Source organism: Pseudopipra pipra, chromosome 1 (genome assembly GCF_036250125.1).
Source record: "Pseudopipra pipra isolate bDixPip1 chromosome 1, bDixPip1.hap1, whole genome shotgun sequence".
In the NCBI taxonomy this organism is placed as follows: Eukaryota; Metazoa; Chordata; class Aves; order Passeriformes; family Pipridae; genus Pseudopipra; species Pseudopipra pipra.
The window spans coordinates 22,802,981-22,821,958 of record NC_087549.1 but is presented as its reverse complement, the minus strand read 5'-3'; the positions used below and the strand labels follow the sequence as shown (position 1 = coordinate 22,821,958).

General features: G+C 38.9%; 1 protein-coding gene across 3 annotated transcripts in view; it reads left to right on the top strand.

Annotated features, from left to right (window-relative positions):
* Positions 1-18,978, top strand: part of CPQ (carboxypeptidase Q) — a 147,659-nt gene that overhangs the window by 114,476 nt on the left and 14,205 nt on the right. For 2 of the 3 annotated variants that reach the window (XM_064648164.1, XM_064648144.1), the window contains one exon: positions 4,061-4,262. In XM_064648164.1, coding sequence (XP_064504234.1) covers positions 4,061-4,262 — 202 coding nt within the window. Of the gene's footprint in view, positions 1-4,060; positions 4,263-9,984; positions 10,029-18,978 lie in introns of those variants that run through there. The other variant, XM_064648153.1, reaches the window with a different exon arrangement.

Genomic DNA, 18,978 nt, shown 5'->3' with positions numbered 1-18,978 from the left:
TATTAAATACTTAGAGGATATTTTATTTTTTTTTCTTTTCCAGCTGTCACATGCACTTAGGTGTTTCCAGTGGGTTTTTTTGTCTTTCCTGTAGTCTTATTTGCCAGTCTAACAAAGCTGGGTGCTGATTTAAACCCGCTTTTAGTACTACAAGTGGGATGACCATCATTTTGCTGTGAGTTCTGCAACACAATTGTTGCCATGCTGTGCTTGTTTCCCAACTGCTCTGAAACAAATACAGGAATACAAGTGTTGCTGTTTCCTAAAATTAAGTGTAAATCAATAACAGAAATCTGAAAACACAGTGTCGGATTAACTGATGTCCCTTATCACTGGAACAAATGAACTGTTATTCAAGGACAGTGCTTTGTTGTTGTGTTTTCCTTGTAAAGTGACCATTTTTCTCAGTGGAATGAAAAACAAAACCAGTAAATGAGCTGTTGGACAAGTAATACTCTATTTTAAATAGTCCCAAATTACTGAAGGCTTTTAGTGTAACTGTTACCTCCATTGTACTTCCAGATATGTCACTGCTTTAGCTGGGTAAGAGGGATTGCCATCAGTGAGTTGGTAGGTTAGTCATGAGATGCTGGAGTCTAGTTTAACATTTGGTAAGAATGAGAGAGTTGGGCTTTTTCAAGCTTGAGAAGAGACAACTGAGAGGAGACCTCATTAATGTCTATAAGTATGTGAAGGGAAGGTGTCAAGAGGATGGAGCCAGGCTCTTCTCGGTGGTGCTGAGCAATAGGACAAGAGGCAACAGGCAGAAACTGGTGCACAGGGAGTTCCACCTGAACGTGAGGAAGAACTTCTTTACTGTGTGGATGCCCTGGAACAGACTGTCCAGAGAGGTTGTGGATTCTTCCTCAATGAAGATATTCAGGAACCATGGATGCAATCCTGTGCAATGTGCTCAAGGGTGATCTTCTTGAGGAGGGAGATTGGACCAGATGACCCAATGTGGTCCCTTCCAACCCTATCCATTCCGTGATTCTGTGATGTCATGTTACCAAGTTTTTGCCTTAGAGATAAAAAGTACTTATATTTTTAGTTTTCTTAACAGAGATAAAAATAGGTTGTTTATAGAGAAAACAGAAATAAAAGAAATTAAAATTAAAAATTAAAAATAGAAGTATTGGCAAGGATCATGCCTGATTGTGTGTTCAATGAAAATCATAAGCTATAGAAAGCAAGTTTGCCCGTGTAGTATTTATTGTTACGTTTCGTTTAAAAATTCATTTGAAGACCTAAGCATGATAAGATAAAGAAAGGTGACCTCTTCTGTGACCATGTCATAGGAAGATAAAGGATAAAAGTCTGTTTTGATGATGGCAGCAGGTCACACAAACAAGTTTTAATTTTCTGGTACATACCAAGAGAAGTGGCACAATATCAATATGTAGCAAATGAAATTACTTTCTGAAAAAAAATACGTACTAAGTTTAAAATACTTATTTAACTGGTACATTCACTATGAGCACAACTGAAGGAAACAGCTGAACCTGCACTTGTTTTTTTGAAATCTTTCTGTTTTGTAGTGCTGTTCCCTTGAATTAGTCAAGGGGGCAATGTACGGGCTTACCTCACTTTGCTTGTGGCTGTTATTCCTGCACTGTACATGTCAAATGATGACAAAGCATCTTCACTGTAGCATGTTTTCCAGTATGTATTTCTTTCTGTGTAACTACAAATGCCAATATAGCTGTACAAAAATGGGTGTAGTAAAACCAATTTTTTTTTAAGACTCCAACTTTCAAACTCGATGGTGAATAGTTTTATAAGTAATCCTATCTTCTAGTGGACTAAATAGGGAAAAAGCTTTCTCAAGGATGTATGGTACTTCAAGTAGTTGTGACCCATTACTATTTTGTTCCCCAGTGAAGTCAGTTTCTCTCCCTAGGGTATCCTGTTTTCGTGCCTCTCCAGCACATTCTCAGAACTGAACAGCTTTCTTACAGAACAACAATATGATGTAATGTATTGTGGGTGGTTTGTTTACTCTGTTTTATATTAAAAACACATGCAAAAATTTATGTGAGAAAACACAGCGGAAGACTGCTGTGATACTAGCAGTTTATGAAGTTTTTGAACTTAGGGATTCTGTTCTTTCGAGTGGTAGGTGAGATTTCTTCTAGGTATCCACACTGTTCCCAAGCTCACTCTTCTCCTCACTTCACTGCCCGAAATACTTCCTTACCCTTGTCTTACTGCTCCTCCTCATTTCACCTTCTCTAAAAATGGGCAGAAGTGCAACTTTGGAGACTCAACCAAAGAGGCTGAGTACCATAACATGGTATCTATGCAGTGCTTACTATACTTACATTAGCTTTCACTGGCAATTCAGCAGCACACTGAAATATGTATTGTCTTCCCTAAGTCTTGCTCCTTGGGCATGTGATATAAAGAAGATTTATATTTTGAAGCATTCTTTCTGTTGTATCTGTAACACTGGAGCATCATCAGTCTCTTTTAGCATGCAGTGTACTTTTCTTGGCCTGCTTCTCTCCCACTATGTTCAGAGGATCTGTAAATCACGATTCACATTGAGGCTCATGACCTATTAATACATCATTTGATGGTAGACCCAGACACCACATGTAGCCTAATTATTTACATTTAATATTTTTCAAACTGAAGATTTTTTTTTTTTTCACTGTATAAAAATGATGATTGCCAATTTGGTGACAAGATTGGTTAATTCCACTTTGATTTCCAGTAGCTGAATGAGGTTAAGGTATTATAACATTTACAGTTACTTAATCATGCAAATATTTTATATTAATTTTTTTAATTGCTGAATATATTTCTCATGTAAAAGTAAATACCTCTGCTATGTTAGAACTTATTTCACTCAAAAGAGAAAAGTTTTGGGAAAGTGTAAAACACAATTCTTGGCAAATTCTATAAAGGACTTCTTAAAACTTATGTGAATCATTCACAGCCACCTGTAGTTTATATTTGGGTTTATATCCAGAAAAATGTGAAAGAATTCTTTGCTGAATTGTAGGCTTATGTAAGCTGTTAATGAAATGGATCTGTTACTTGTTGCTATCATGTATCTCTTGTAAGGATTTTCTTGTAACAACCCATGGCAGCCATAAAATTGTGGAATGAGATCTAGGCATAGGAGTAACACCTGCAGTAAGTTCTCTTAGTCACATTGAAGATGGTCTGAAGTATAGCTTTTTTCTGCCTGACATGACCATAAAATGTTTTATTTTGAAAAAAAGTTTTGTGCTTCTCCAAAGGAGTGAGATCTTCCTCCACATAAAATCCATACATATTTTACTCCAATTAAACCTTTGTAACTGGGCAATCTGAGCAAATGAGGGAAGCAAATTAATTGCTCTGTATGTTAATTTTTGTTCTTTTAGCTAGAAAGATTCTTCCAAGTGCACACTAGACGCAAATATTACTGTGCTGATTGTACCCAAAATCTTACATTTCATGTTTCCTGTGATGATTTGCCTTGGAAGCACAAACTTTCCTTAAAATAGATATTATTTCTTCAGGTCAGGAAGAACCTTGGCATTTCAGTCCTCCAACTGATGTCAGAGTTGACTACATGGTATATTGAAAATAATGTGTTTCTAAACAGACAGCAGCTGGCTTTTTAAATAGGATGTCCTTCACAGTCTAAACAGTCTAATTTTAAAGCCACGGGACTGCATACTCTCCACACTGCAACAGAATTTCTGAGTTTCAGGTCTGCGAAGAAAGGGAGAGCTGCAGGTGAAACCTGCAATATGGTAGTGATGACTTGTTTTCTAGGTGACACTTCAGAAGTCTTAAAGGAAGTATCTGGGGACAGCAGACCAGACATGTTGTGGCTCCTACAGAATATTGATGCCTCAGAACAGAACTTGAACTATTTCAGCATTTTCATACAGAAAGATTAGGTCCTTTATTTTATGCTTATATACACGTGGTCACAGGAAGAATTTCTCTGCTTCTTAAACAAATTTGTTGTAGTGTGCTCACACTGACACCTAGAATCAGGTATATGATGCCAGCTAAAATAGCAACCACAGCACAATATCTTCTTTCCTTACATGTTTAGGAAAATATCTCCAACTTTGATATCGTCATGGAATCTGATGAGGGCACCTTTAAGCCATCTGGACTGGGTTTTACTGGCAGTGCTAAAGCTCGGGAAATCGTGAAAGAGATCATGACTCTGCTGCAGCCCATCAATGCTACGGATGTTTACGACAATGCAGATGGAACAGACATCGATTACTGGATGAGAGACGGGGTGCCCGGTGAGTGTGGTTTGCAGGTGACACTGCTCCCCCCAAGCAGTGCCATGTCAGATGGGTGGTCTGGTGTTTTAAAAATAGTGAGAAATGCTTTCTCCAGGGAGTAAAATCTTCTGTAAGTAAAATGCATAAATGTTAAAAGGTGACCAACAGAAGTAGGGCATAGTGTGCATTTGAACTGCAGTTTAATAATGGTGTAGATTATACGTAGAATAAAATGCCTAAAATCTTCTTTTCAGCTTTAAGGATTTATAATAATTAATCCCAGACTGGTGGTTTATAAATAGTAAACCAAGGCAGAGGGGAATTCTCCAATGCAGAAGAAATATTTTTTTAATTATTATTATTTTTACTCTGAAATATGGCGCTTTTTCTCTCTGTTTTATATGCTGGAGAAACAAAGTTTTTGAGACAGGACATTTAAAAGGTTATGGGTTATTAAGGTCTGATAAAGGGATAAAATTCATAAAAGTTTGAAGTGGTTTAGGGGTTTATTTGGAGGACTGTATCTGGCCTGAGTGAGGAGGAGCTTTTTGGCAAAGAGCCTTGTAAGCTGTGAGAGAGATCCACCACTGGCAGCACCCCTGTGCATGAGACCCCACACTAGCACAGAGGCTTTCAAAACACAAGAATTCCAACTGGAGGCCAGCCTGGGTGAAACCTTAGTGAATTTACATTTGAATAATGGTAGAAAGGTTTCATAACCATGATATTAAAAAAATTATGGTCAGTTTTAAAATTTTAAGGTTCTTTTCTCCTGTGTTTTATGACTGAAGTAAGCTGGCACATTTCTCATGGTAGTTTTACGACTTGCTACTATATGATTAGAATGTCTTAATGTTTTATTAACTGCCTTGTTTTCTACCTTGTGGAAGAAACAGTGAATCATAGAATATATTATTTTTATTTACAACCAGAACCCTTTTCTTCTCACTCAGGGTGTACAGTGATACCATAAAGTTGACTGCCTTGAAAAACATATGGATTCCTAATTTTCAAACCAAAATATCTATGCTGGGCAAGAAGTATGGATGAATGGATATTGTTAAACAGCTAGGGATTCATCTTCAGCTGGTGCACTGCTTTCTAGGCGAGGTGGAAGCTGCTAAGTGCAATGTCATTCAGCTGTGACAATGGTGTGCTGAGTTGTTTTTAGAGACCTTAAGCACTGCTGAGAGGCTGTAGCCGTGCATTATCCTCCACACCCTAGAAAAGCCTTTGCTGGTCCAGAATTTCAGACCTAAGGGTCCTAAGGGAGCTGACTCAGAAAGATGCCCTCCTTGATTTGCTGCTTGTCAACAGAGACGATCTTGTGAGTGACGTGGAGATTGGTGGCTGTCTTGGCCACAGCAACCATGAAGTGATTGTGTTTGAAATCTCTGTTGACAGGAGAAGTTGGCACTTCAACCCTGGACGTGAGGAGAGCAGAATTCAGGTTGCTCAGGGAATTAGTAAGTAAGGTCCCCTGGGAAAATGCTTTTGAAGGTGCTGGGGTCTATCAGTGCAGGTCACTTTTAAAACATCACCTGCTACGGGCACAGGGGCAGATAATGCCCAAATGTCGTAAGTCAAGCAGGCAAGGCAGAAGGCCGGCAAGGCAGAAGGCCAGCTTGGCTGAGCAGGGATCTTCTCTTGGAAATAAGGCAAAAAAGGAAGGTGTATGTCCAGTGGAAGCAAGGTCAAGTGACATGGGAAGAATTCAGAGATGCTACTTGCCACTGTATGGAGAAAATACATGCAGCTAAAACTCAGCTGGAGTTGAAGATGCCAGAAATATGGGAGACAATAAAAAGAGCTTTTTCAAATATATTAATGGCAACAAGCAGTATAGAAATATCATCAGCCCATTACAGAATGAAGATGGTCACCTCACAAACAGGGACAGAGACAAGGCAGAGGTGTTTAACACTTTCTTTGCCTCTATCTTCAAAACGGATGATGGACCAAGGAGGTCTCAGTGCCCTCAACTGGAGGACCATGACTGTGAGAATGATGAACTCCCAGTTGACCTTGAAATTGTGTGGGACCTGCTGCTCCAGCTGGATCTGCGACCTGATGGGATTCATCCCAGAATCCTCAAAGAGCTGGCTGATGTCATCACAAAACCTCTCTCAATGATTTTTGAGCAGTCTTGGGAATCCAGAGAGCTACCAACTGACTGGAAGCTGGCGAACATTGTCCCAATTTTCAAGAAGGGCAAGAAGGAGGACCCTGGAAACTACAGACCCATCAGTCTCACTTCATTGCCTGATAAAGTTATGGAGAAGATTATTCAGGGAAGTATTGAAAAACACCTGAAAGACAATGCTGTTCTTGGTCATAGCCAGCATGGCTTCATGAGAGGAAAGTCCTGCTTATCAAACCTCATTTCCTTTTACGACAAGGTAACCCACCTGGTAGATCAAGGGAAGCCAGTTGATGTAATCTTTTGGATTTCAGTAAAGCTTTCGATACTGTCTCTCACAGGTTCCTTCTGGACAAAATGCCCAGCACAGATGGATAAACACATCATGTAGTGGGTGAGCAGTCATCTCACAGGTCAAGCACAGAGGGTAATAGTGAATGGGGGAACATCAGGCTGATGACCCATTGCTAGGAGGGTTCCACAGGGCTCCATCTTGGGCCCTGTGTTCTTCAACATCTTCATAAATTACTTGGACACAAGACTGAAAGGGATATTAAGCAAGTTTGCAGATGACACAAAACTGGGAGGAGCTGTTAACTCCCTCAAGAGACCCTGCAGGGAGACCTCAACAAGTTAGAGGACTGGGCAATCACCAACCATATGAAGTTCAAGAAGGGAAAGTGCCAGATTCTGCACCTGGGATGGGGCAACCCTGGATGCACAGACAGACTGGGGAATGAGATGCTGGAAAACAGCACTGTAAAGGGACCTGGGGATCCTGGTCAATGGCAAGTTGAATATGAGTCAGCAATGTCCTGGCAGCCAGGAGGGCCAACCATGTCCTGGGGGGCATCAGGCAAAGCATTGCCAGCTCCTCAAGGGAGGGGATTGTCCCACTGTGCTCTGCACTGGGGCGGCCTCACCTTGCATATTGTGTGCAGTTTTGGGCACTGCAATATAAGAAAGATATTAAGCCATTAGAGTGTCCAAAGGAGAGCAACAAAGATGGTGAAGGGCCTTGAGAGGAAGCCGTATGAGGAGCAACTGAGGTCACTTGGTGTGTTCAGCCTGAAGAAGAGGAGACTCAGGAGAGACCTCATTGCAGTTACAACTTCCTTGGGAGGGGAAGAAGAGGGGCAGGCACTGATCTCTTCTCTGTGGTGACCAGTGACAGAACCCAAGGGAATGGCCTGAAGTTGTGTCAGGGGAGGTTTAGGTTGGATATTAGAAAAAGGTTTTCCACCCAGAAGGTATTTGGGCACTGGAACAGACTCCCCAGGGAAGTGGTCACAGCATCAAGCCTGAGAGAGTTCAAGAAGCGTTTGGATGATACTCTCAGGCACATGGTGTGACTCTTGGGGATGGTCCTGTGCAGGGCTAAGGGTTGGACTCGATGATCCTTGCAACTCAGCGTATTTCTGTGATTCTGTGATACTCTGATAAGAACTCACCACTCAGCCTGTGTTTAGAAAATGCAAGGGTATCAGAATTATTTTCTAGGTAAGGTGTTGGGAGCATTACAGATGGTCCTCAGGTACTTTCATTTTGCTTCCCATCTGAGTGTAACTGATAATAGAAGAGAGACAAATTTAACATTCAAATGCCTTGTTTTCAATTGATAATGTGAGTGGTGCTTGTGATGGCAGTGTATATTGGGCCCTTGTACACCATATCTCATCAGCTATGGTGCACCTGGAGCATAAACAGCTACAGCTTGCCATGGTCCTCTTGATTAGTCATTGGGCTACGTGTGCAAAGCACACCCATCAGGAGCAGTGCAGGAATGGAAGCTGTCTCCCACAGACATCTGTACTTCTCAGAAAGCATAAACTATGAAAAATATAAACTATAAGCTCAGCCTTGGGAAAATTTGAATACACCAGAACCAAGACCTCAGTTTTTAAATAAATCTGATTTGCTTTCCTATTAAAAATTTGTCACATTAATTGATAGTGGGGTTTTTTTGCTGAAGCTTTGGTTCATTTAACTTCCTGTTAAGCAAATAGCAATGTTCTTGCAGCATAAAGGAACACTGATTCTTTTTTTCCCCATCAAGCCCCAGTGAGAAGAAATTAGCTTCAGTAAAAGAATTTTGGATGATTTAGGTTGTATTTTGTACTGTACCGGGGAGACGTCTAAGACATCATGTAATCTTCACGCCTTGTCTGCAGTATTCTCCCTGCTTGAATAAGCCCTTATTATATATAATAACATTGAAACAAATTGAACAGCTTTTGTAATTTTATCCAATTTAAACAAGCAGTCAAGTGTTGACACTTCATCAATTTTATTTAAATATTTTCTTGAAAATACACTTGGTGGCTTTGCTTCTGCAACAGTGAGAGAAAATATGGTGTACTTCTTGAAAAGTAAGAATGGTTTCTGACGTAATTTCTCTAGAATTTTTCATGTTTTCATTGCTAAATAAATTCTTGGATCGTCTTTTTATGTTATTAATATTCTGCTTCTCCTGCTCCTTTTGGTCTGAAAGATCCACAGAGGACAACATTATGTGTGGTTTTCAGAGATTTCATAGCTGCTCCTGAGACAGCCGAAGAGACTGTGTCTCCTTAATCTCTGCTATTTCCAGTGTGTTTATTTTTAATGGGTATGCAATGAAATGTTATTTGTGATGTTACTTAAACATATGTGCAACTAAACAGGGGTGATTATTCTGAGATTTTAGGATGAGAGAGGCCAGGAGAGCTCAGAGTGCTTAGCAAACCATAGACTGAAGCTTAATTAATACCTCTAAAGCACAAGCAAGGTGATCTGAACCTAACACAGCACTCTGGTGCTTTATGACTGAAGAATATCAGAAATATTTCCATCAGTGGCCTTTACTTTGGATTGTTTTGAGAACAGTTCAACCTAGCAATGAGGAGTGTCTGTAGCTGTGTTTTTGTACTGATAGCCAGTTTTCAGCTACTGAAAATATTTGTATAACATTTGTTTTGCCTTTCCATGAAGCATAAATCAAATTAAATTCGGGGTTTGTGGTGACCATTGGTTCTAAGACTGCTCCTTTAATAATTATGCAATTATTTTTCTCATCTTTCTTTTTAAGCGTTCAATTATGTATTTGTTTTTAGTTAGGGATATATCCAAACTGAGGCACATAAATAAAGCTGTTCTTTTGCAACACTAAGTCCTAATCAAATTTGGCTAGAATTTGCAAATACTGGTGGGAAGATGGGTTTGTTGGGTTTATTGATTTGGTTTCTTAGCATACCTTTTCACAACAGGCTTCTTCAGTGTTTGAAAGGGTTAAAAACCCACTAAGCAAGCCCTGCTAAACCAGTGCTTGGGTATTTTTGCAGAAAAAGCAAGGTATCTGATGATCACAGATACTTGATGATTATCGAGATGCTTCGAATGTGATTTAGACGAGTTCCTAAGGTAGCAGCCGTGGGTCTGGGTCAGCCTTCCCTGAAAACCTTAAGAATCTGAGAAGGCGAAATGAAGTGATTCCAGTGAACAGTAGTTCAGCTTTAAATGGGTTTGGGAAGATAAAAATGGGATGCTTTCTTATTTTTGCAAAAGAATGGCTGTTGTGACACAATGGCTGTGGTAGTTATGATGGGAACACTTGTTTGTTAGGAGCTGAGCTGTATTTGAGATCGAGCTGACCCAGGACATCAAGCAACTCCCCAAAGGTGTGTTTCAATTCCTCTTTTAGAAATCAACCAGTGACCTAAAGGTGAAACTCCTTTTTACCATGTCAGTCTGAACCTTGATGGTTGTTCATGTCTCTCTGTCTCCACAGTGAAAGTGTCTTGCTTTTTTTGTTACATTGCATAAAAGGAAGAATTATTCTTCCAGAAACTAATACACAAGTAGTTAATCTAACTTTAATGTTTCTTCAGAAATGAAAAATTCATTGCTAACCTAATCTATTAGTCATTTAGATGTGGCAAACAAATACTGTAATATGTAATTTCTCTCATTTTCATAGTGCTTCTTTATAACCTTCATCTAAAATATGCTGTATTTTGGCCTGAGACACTAGACTTTGACAGGGATTATTTCCTTTCTTATTATGTAAGAGGTTAAATCCTTCAGTTCTACCCCTTTTCTGGAGCATACTTCCCTCTCTTACCCTCACCCCCATCATCCCTTGCAGCATCAGACTCAAGTGTAAGGCTGCCAGCACGCTTGAGCCACGCCTACTCCTCTGTTTGGTGTCAGCCAGGGACATGTCTGAGAAAGCAGTGTAATGGGAAAACTCCCTGACTTGAGGTTGCCAGTTGGACCTGAAGAATTGGGTAAACTCTCTTTCCCAAACTGTGAGTAACCTCTGTTCACTCTTGGCTATGTCACTGTTAGGAAGTGGTACTCCACAGTAATGCTTGAAATACTGCCTCTCAGTACTGTCCACAGTCTTGGGCAGGCTCCTTGGATCCAGTTTCTAAGCTTCTTTTTATTTCCAAAAGAATAAAAGCTGTAAAGAAAAAGAAGAAAAATCAGCCTCACATAGTCTAGGGCTTCATAAGCCAGTGCTGAAAGGCCATTAATTTGAATGTGCAGGGGTCGGGGATGTTGCACTTGACAAAGACCTTCCTACAAGATGAGGGAAAGAGAAAAAAGTTTCCCTAAAAGTAGACATTAAAATTAATTTCTTCAATACATAGCATTTGCATCACTTGTGGTTTGAGATGTTTAGCATAGGGAATCACACATAGAGTTCCACTTATTTGACAAATGCAAGGCAAATGTCTCCTGCTCACTGATGAAGCAAAAAGTTAGACAAAACTCCTGAACACTACTCAGAGAACTAAGCTTTATGGATAGTATTATAAGTACTTAGGTAATTTTAGGTACTCCACAGGTGCTACATTTTTGTACTTGCTAAGTTCCCGCTGCACTGGACATGTGTTGAAGCACAGTGCCAACACCAACCACTATTGGACTGATTTTTTGTTTGTGGAAATGAGGGGTAAGGGTCTTATGGTGTACGCTCATGTCTTGCCTGAGTCTTGATCTCAGTAGGTCTGAGATATACCAACATTGTTGTCTGAAAATTAGCAATATTGTATTGCTTTTCCCAGGGCATTCCTTTCCTTTTAAATATCTTCTTTTTTCTTTCATAAAGGAAATATGGTGGATAAGTGTGTTCCACTGTAAAAGCCAAATGTTCTGCAACTTGGGCGGTATTAAATTAAACCAGTATGCTAAGAGAACAACTGTAATTGCTTGGCACTTAAAGAACCTGCTGTAAGTGCTAAGGCTATTAGACCCATTTAAAATCCTGATTACAGACAGAACTGTGTGTATTAATCTGTAAAATAATTCATTCGTTCTCTAATTTATCATTGTTCCATTAAAATGGGCTTTTGAAATTAGAAATTACTCTAGAGTAATTAAATAAATTTAATATGCTGCAACTTTTTATGAAGGTGGATACTTTAAAAGGCTCATAGTTTAACATAGTATCTCAGTTATATTAGCCTTTCATATGACCTTCTCTGCTTTTAATAAAGTTAATAAAGTCTTTGAGACTAATCATTTAATGAAAGGAATAGTCTGTAACTTATGGTATGTTTTCATATAAGTTGTGCTATTTGACTACCAGACAAATTTGACCACACTTTAACATTTCCTTCCACCTTTGTTCTGCTTTGGCTACTCTTGTATTGGCACACTTGAGTATTGGGCTGCTTCTAATAATTAACAAGAAACATCAGTTTTACAAGGTTTTTCCGTTTCATGTAGACTAGACACAGACCATGCAAATAGTCATCTGGGATGGTGGTGTTGGAGAGAGGGATGGAGTTGAGCAATTAGGCACAGTGCCTGAGTGCAAATTTTCCTGGCAGTTTTAAGAGGGCTTTTGTAATATATTTCTCATTAGCAATTCAGTCTATTTAAGTCTAAACAAAATCAAAGTGGACAAAAGCAAACACCTTCTTCCAATAGGGTTAATGAGCTATAGAAGCACTTTGCAGGCTTGGTGAATTCTCTGTTATTTTGAATGTATAAAACAAGACTTGGGTGTCCTTCAAAAAGTAAAGGATAATTCAAGCAGGAGGAGTGGGCTTGATGCAGTAAAGACAAGGTGAGGTTCTTTGCCATATGTTATTCCGAAGGTATGATGGTAATGGGTTTTTCTGGCCTTAAAATATCTGTTAATCTGCCAGTAAATATTACAAGCATTTTCTGTAATGAAATGCTCTTTCTCCCTTTTAAGGCTCACCCATTTCAAACAGACTAGTTTTTTGAATATCAAAAGCTTTTGTCTTTGATTTGTACAACATTTAGATAATCCTAATTAGATACAAAAATAAAACTATCATTAACTTGTCAAGGAAATTTGAACTGTGAAACAAAAAATATTTTGTAAAACTCTGTCATATGTTGCTGAACTTCTAAACAAACACATTGCTGAATTTTTTATTTTATTTACAGGTATTATCTTTTCTTAAGTATTTGTGGTGCAGTATAGTTGGCAAAGTTTTCTTGGTAGTCACAAGTGAAAAATTACAGCACAAGGGTTAAGTAGCTGATATTACATAGCTCTTAAAATCTGTCTTTCAATAAACTTAGACAAGACAGCTTTAAAATAATCTTATATGATTATTACAATAAATTGGTTTGAAACACTGACTTTCTCATTGCCTTTTAGAATCCTAAAAGAAGTAAAAGTCTTCCACTGCATTCAACCCAGTACTAATGCTAAATAAGATCATTAATCTAGTAATGAAAACTTAAATTAAGGTGTTTCAAATAAAATCATAAATTCTAATGATTCTTGCACTTGTTAGCTAGTGAACTTCTTTCTCTTAAAGTTATTTTACTCTTAAAGTTATTATACTCTTCTTTCTGTCACTATCTGTAAGATTGAATTTCTTGCTTCCTTTTAGATGCTTAGTCTTCAAAAAGTTACATGAGGTGGATTGGTGTAAATGACTCTTGTTATTAAATAGGTTCTTCCTGTAAGCATATGCAATTCCTAAACATCTGAAAAATTATCAATAAATTTGCTTCTGCCACTCATCTTTTTAGTGGTAGAATATGCTCTGTCTCAGAAAAGAAACACTGAAAATATCTGACAATCTCTTAGATTTGGGGTGTGGTTGTTTTTATTCTGGCTGCGCCTCAGAGAGACATGGTAATTCTCTATTGTTTGCTGCCTAGGAAAGCTAAATTCTGTTTCTGTGGGTGGGAATATTCTTTTTCATATGAAAGTATTTGCTGTTTGTTGATTCTGAACAAAAAGTGTCCTACATTAACACACATAGCTCAGTGTTAACATGTTAAATATGCTTTTTGGAAGTACAATTAGTTAAGCCTTATTCCTAGAACTGTCCCTGACTTCACTAAAGCTTATGCAAATAATGAAGTAAACAGAAAGAAAAAAAATAATAAAAAAAGAGTTAATTAGAGTTCTGTAAGGAGTTTGGAGATGGAAAGTGCTTGCCACTGGAAAAAGTGAGAAAGTTAAACATGATTCTCTCCAGTTGTTTTTTTTTTTACCTTTTTGAAATATGACTGTATGAAAAATAAAACACATTTATAGTGTGGAAATGTTGGGAGATTTCTCACCAAATGTGTAATGATCCAAAATGGCTGTTAGGAACAACAACAAAAATATCTGTGGATTCATGGATTTCATTCCTGGGAAACAAACTGTAATGGCATCAGTATTAAAAACGTAAATCATTCAATAGCATTCCAGGATGACCATGTGGAAACTGCTCTTGATGGGAGGGACAGAAGTTAAATGTGTTAAGATCTGGCTTGCACCTCTCCAAGTAGTTTCCTGTATGAAGTCATATGATGAATGCCTCTAATAGGTTTCTCCAGGGCTTAGTGTATCCTCAACTATTTAGAATTTTCATTGATGATTTGGAATCAAGTTTAAAATTACAGCAAAACACAGCTGACGTAATTGCTATATTGAAATGATAAAGAATGATGAGAACAATTGATCATCCAGCCAGGGTGATTATGTGAGTCTCCTCTGGCCAGTTTGTTCATACCTTTCTTGTACTGGAGTCACAAAAGATGTAATATATAAAAAGCATGTTGCCTTGGATGTGTTGGTTGCCTTATTGCCAAAGAGGCCCATACGTTACCTCATTGCCAGAAGGTCTCAGTGGTGCCTCTTGCACAGCAGGGCCTGCAGCTCCTGTTCTGCAGAGCTGCTGCCCTACTCATGCACCTCTCACACCTACTACTGCCGTGAGTTGTCCTGTTCCAGTACAGGACTTTGGTTTTGTCTTTGCTGAATTTTCTGAGGTCCACGTCAGACCACTTCTGGATTTTGAGCTCTCTGAACAGCAGCTCTGCCTTCCAGCATGCACAGCTGCTCCTTCCACAAATTTTATGAAGAAACAACCCATCCCTGTCATCTGGATCATTACTGGGTGTGCAAAGAGTACTGACCTGGCACGGACCCCTGAGGGTCACACACATAACCAGGCACCAGTTAGACCTCAAACTGTTGCTGGCTACCCTTTGAGCCTGGCAGTCCAGACAGTCCTTCTAGTCCATAATTTTCCTGGGGACTGAGGTTAGTTTTTCTAGTTTATAGTTCATAGAATCATCATAGCATCAGAGAATGGTTTGGGTTGGAAGGGACCTTAAAGATCATCTAGTTCCACCCCCTCTGCCAAGGACAGGGACACTTTTCACTAGGCCAGGCTGTTCAGAGCCCAATCCAACCTGACCTTAAACACTGCCAGGGATGGGGCATACACAGCTTCTCTGGGCAACATGTTCCAGTGCCTCACCACCCTTGCAGTAAAGAATTTTTTCCTAATATCTAATCTAAACCTACTCACTTTCAATTTGAACCCATTCCCCCTTGTCCTGTCACTGCAGGCTCTTGTAAAAAGTCCCACTTCATCTTTCTTGTAGGCTCCCTTCAGATACTGGAAGGCCTCAATTAGGTCACCCCAAGAGCTTCTCTTTTCCAGATTGAGCAATCCCAATTCTTTCAACCTTTCCTCATAGGAGAGCTGCTCTGTCTCTCTAATCAACATGGTGGCCCTCCTCTGGACTCAATCCTGGATCCTACTGCTTTATACTGTACAACATTTGCCTTTTTTCTGTCATTTGAGACTTCCCCTAACTGCCACAACTTTTCCAAGATGACAGAAAGTAACCTCTCAGTGGCACTGGCCAGCTCCCCCATGCAGCCCATCCAATACCATTAATTTGTATTTGCCCCATTTACCTAAACAATCCCTAACTTCATTTTCCTATATCATGAATAGTACCTGCTCCCCTGTCTTTCCAATTCTGCCATGCAGAGACCTGAAAGCTACTTTTAAGTTTAAACCACAGCAATTCCTTTTGTAGTATTCTTTCATTGCTTATTATTATTGCTAATGTAGCAAATAATACAGCAATTCAACAGCATTTTCTTCCCAAAAGTTCTAGAAATTTTACATGGAAAGGAGGCTGTAGAAACCTCTCGACTGACTGTGCAGGGCACACTGGAGGTTTGAACCAAGTATGATTTTGATCCAGAATCAGGAAGTTTTTTAGTGACAGGGGCCCAGACACTAGTCAGAAAACTCATCCCTTCCTGAAGCAGCAAACATATCACACTTTCATTTGCAGGTGACATTTTAGGTGTAAATGTTTGAGGCTTCTGAAGAATGCTTTTGATAGTAGTCCAAACTGAACAAATACTACGCTCAGAAATAATTTATAGACACATTGTCCTCAAAGGAGCAAGTTCAAAATTATTTCAGTGGCGGCCTCTCCAGGACATCATTAACATTTATAAACTGCAGAATGGGAACCCTTCTAACTGTTTGTCTTCAAAACTCATTCTGCAGATTGGATCTACAGTGGTACTGAATTTCTGAAGAGCAGAATTTATTGAATACCACTTTTTTTTCCCCCAGATATCTCTTTCCAGTGACATTATATGTGTTTTCATGCAACAATTTCAGTCAATTCAGCCATGGAGTAGACCACAGAAAAACAATTATGAAAGAAACTGAATATACATTTGTATTTTATATTGGCAAATTCTCAAGAAAGTATCATGGGCTGCATAGGAATGCAAGAGAGAAGGTACAGGGTTACTCTTCTGGCTCTGACATGATCTGCTATCATCAGTGAACAATTTATGCTTCCTCAGTTTTCCCCAATGATAGATATTACCTGAGGGTTGCTTATGAGCTACTTTTTGCCTAAAAGGTGCAATCAAGAGGAAGGAGTCATTATTATCTTTCTAATTAAGCTGGTCCATCTTCTGCAGGAATCATCAGACCTTGCAGTTATTTAGCTCAAGCGCAGCTTCACCTGAGCAAATGTTGTGGATGTGTGTAAAGAAAAGAGCAGCATAAGTGGAAGCATAAGCTTCCTGTAAATGTATTTTAGGGACACATAAGTCTGTCTGCAAGGACAAAGCATGAACCTGAACAAGAGAAGCAGTTTAATGGAATTCTCCATCCAAAAAGCCAGTAAACCTAATTATGATTTACTGTCCATCAGGGCCAGTCTGTCCAAAGCTCTCAAATGTTTTCAGTGCCCATGACAGAGCTCTGTCTCAATCACCATGTAGGGCTTTAGAAATCCACCAAAAAAAATAGGCACTTCTCCTGTTGCTTAGATGGCTAAACTGGATTTTAAAACAGTTCAGTTCTATGAACTTTATTAAATGCGAGCAACGACCTTCTGGGACAGGAAAATTTTTGTAGTTGTTGGTGCTGTTTTTAAAGAAAGCTGAAGTAAAGAAATAGCTGAAAGCAGGTATTTTCAGATTCTAGTATCCAGATTCCTGAGACATTGAGCAGCTTGGTTTCTCAAAGAGTAGATACTCCATCCCTGCAAGCAAAGATATGAGGGTTTAGAGCATTGGTATTTTATAGCTATCACAAATTCCTTTCGGGGATGTGTAACGTACAAACACCTCACCTCCTGAGAGCTACTGAAAGCAACTTACACAAGTGAATTGTATGAGACAGAAAACTTAAATTCTCTGAGGACAAAGGTTATTGTGAAAAATCCTAAAGCAAAGTGATTTTACTTTGATCAGTGTTCAGTTGTCCATCTCTGATCAGACAGTTGTGAAGAAATAAAACCCAAACTTATCCCCAGTCAAGTCACAGAAGTGATTTTCAAGAATTCCTTATGCCTTGCATCCCTTAAATGGGTAACTTCTAGAAAAAGGACTTTTGCCACTATTTTCCACACACATATGCATTGCAGTTCATGTGAAATTTAGGAGTGGGGCATTTTTCCGATGAAAAGTTCTTGTTCATAAAATGCAATAGGATTACTCCAGAAGTTTGATGTCTGCTTGCTTTTTGCAAGGTTCACTTGGAATAGTGTTCCTGAATTTCCCTCTGCCTCGCAGACCAAACTTGACTGGAGCCATGGGTCAAGCCAACCACTAGAAAAAGATCTGTAGTCTGTTAAGCAGCTATTTTAAAAATGCTTACAAATACATGAGATTTCAAAGAACCACTAAGATAGCAAAAAGATTTCTAGAGAGCCTCTAAATATCTTTCGTTCCAGCATGGTCTTGCCAATACCTCTGTCATTTGTTTCACATTTGTTTAAGCTGATCTTGAAAACTTACCATAATGGAAACATTATAGACCAGCCAGTCTGTCCCAGTGCTATTCTTAGTGCTTAAGGAAGTCTTTCTACTGAGTCTTTTAAGTCAGTTTAAGTGTATTAAATCTTTCTTCTTTTCCTTGGGAACCCAGAGACATGGTTACTTTTTCCTCTTGCAGCAGGTTTTTATGTGAAGTTCTTTTTTTTTTTTTCATTCTTGGTATAGTAGTTCACACTTGCCCCTATTGATTATCATCCTGAGTTGTCTTTTCAAGTAACTCTTTAGTGAAGATTGCTTAAATTCCGATCATGCTCTCAGTTTACATGCTATATGTCCCTGGTTAGTGTCATCTCATAGTGTAGGAAGACTCCACTCCATTGTTTTGATGCATAATGAGAATACCAAATAGTCTTAGACTCCTGTGGTGCCCCACTCTATAGATCCTTCGATGTTTTACTCTCTGAGTACAGTGTTCATGCAGTTCGGAGCAACCTTGCAATATACACCATTTCCCTTTCCTCTTCGGCTCTCCTTAATGATAAACATAACTTTGAACTTTTATCCATGTTTTATAGGATCAGAAAGTTAGTTCAAAGGGAGCCATTTTATACACTGAGGTGCTGGACCAGGCTGTATTCTGGTAACATCTGGAGATCACAGAGATTTTGTGCCTGACTTTAAAGGCATTGATCCTATGTGTATGTTTTGGGGTTTCTTCATAGGTAGAATGCCTTGCAGAAGTAGTTTCTGCAGGTAGATTAGCTCTTTTGTTAAGGAAAAAAATATTGAAATATGTTGATTCGTATAAACGGGATCTATTTTGATGAAAATAGGATAGAAAATAACAGAATGGTGAATATTTCACTAAGAATAAACATCTAGGTAGAATTTAGAGTGATGCTAGAAACTAATTTTTTAGGATTTTTATTTCATGTATGTATTAAGTCAAGAAAATGTGTGTGATTGGAGTTTTTGGGTTTGCTGGTTTATTTCACTTTATGAGAAAAATTTGAGGTGCCTTTTATTTTCATTTGAGTTGGTAAAAGAGAAAAGCAGAATTGTGTCATTTGCTA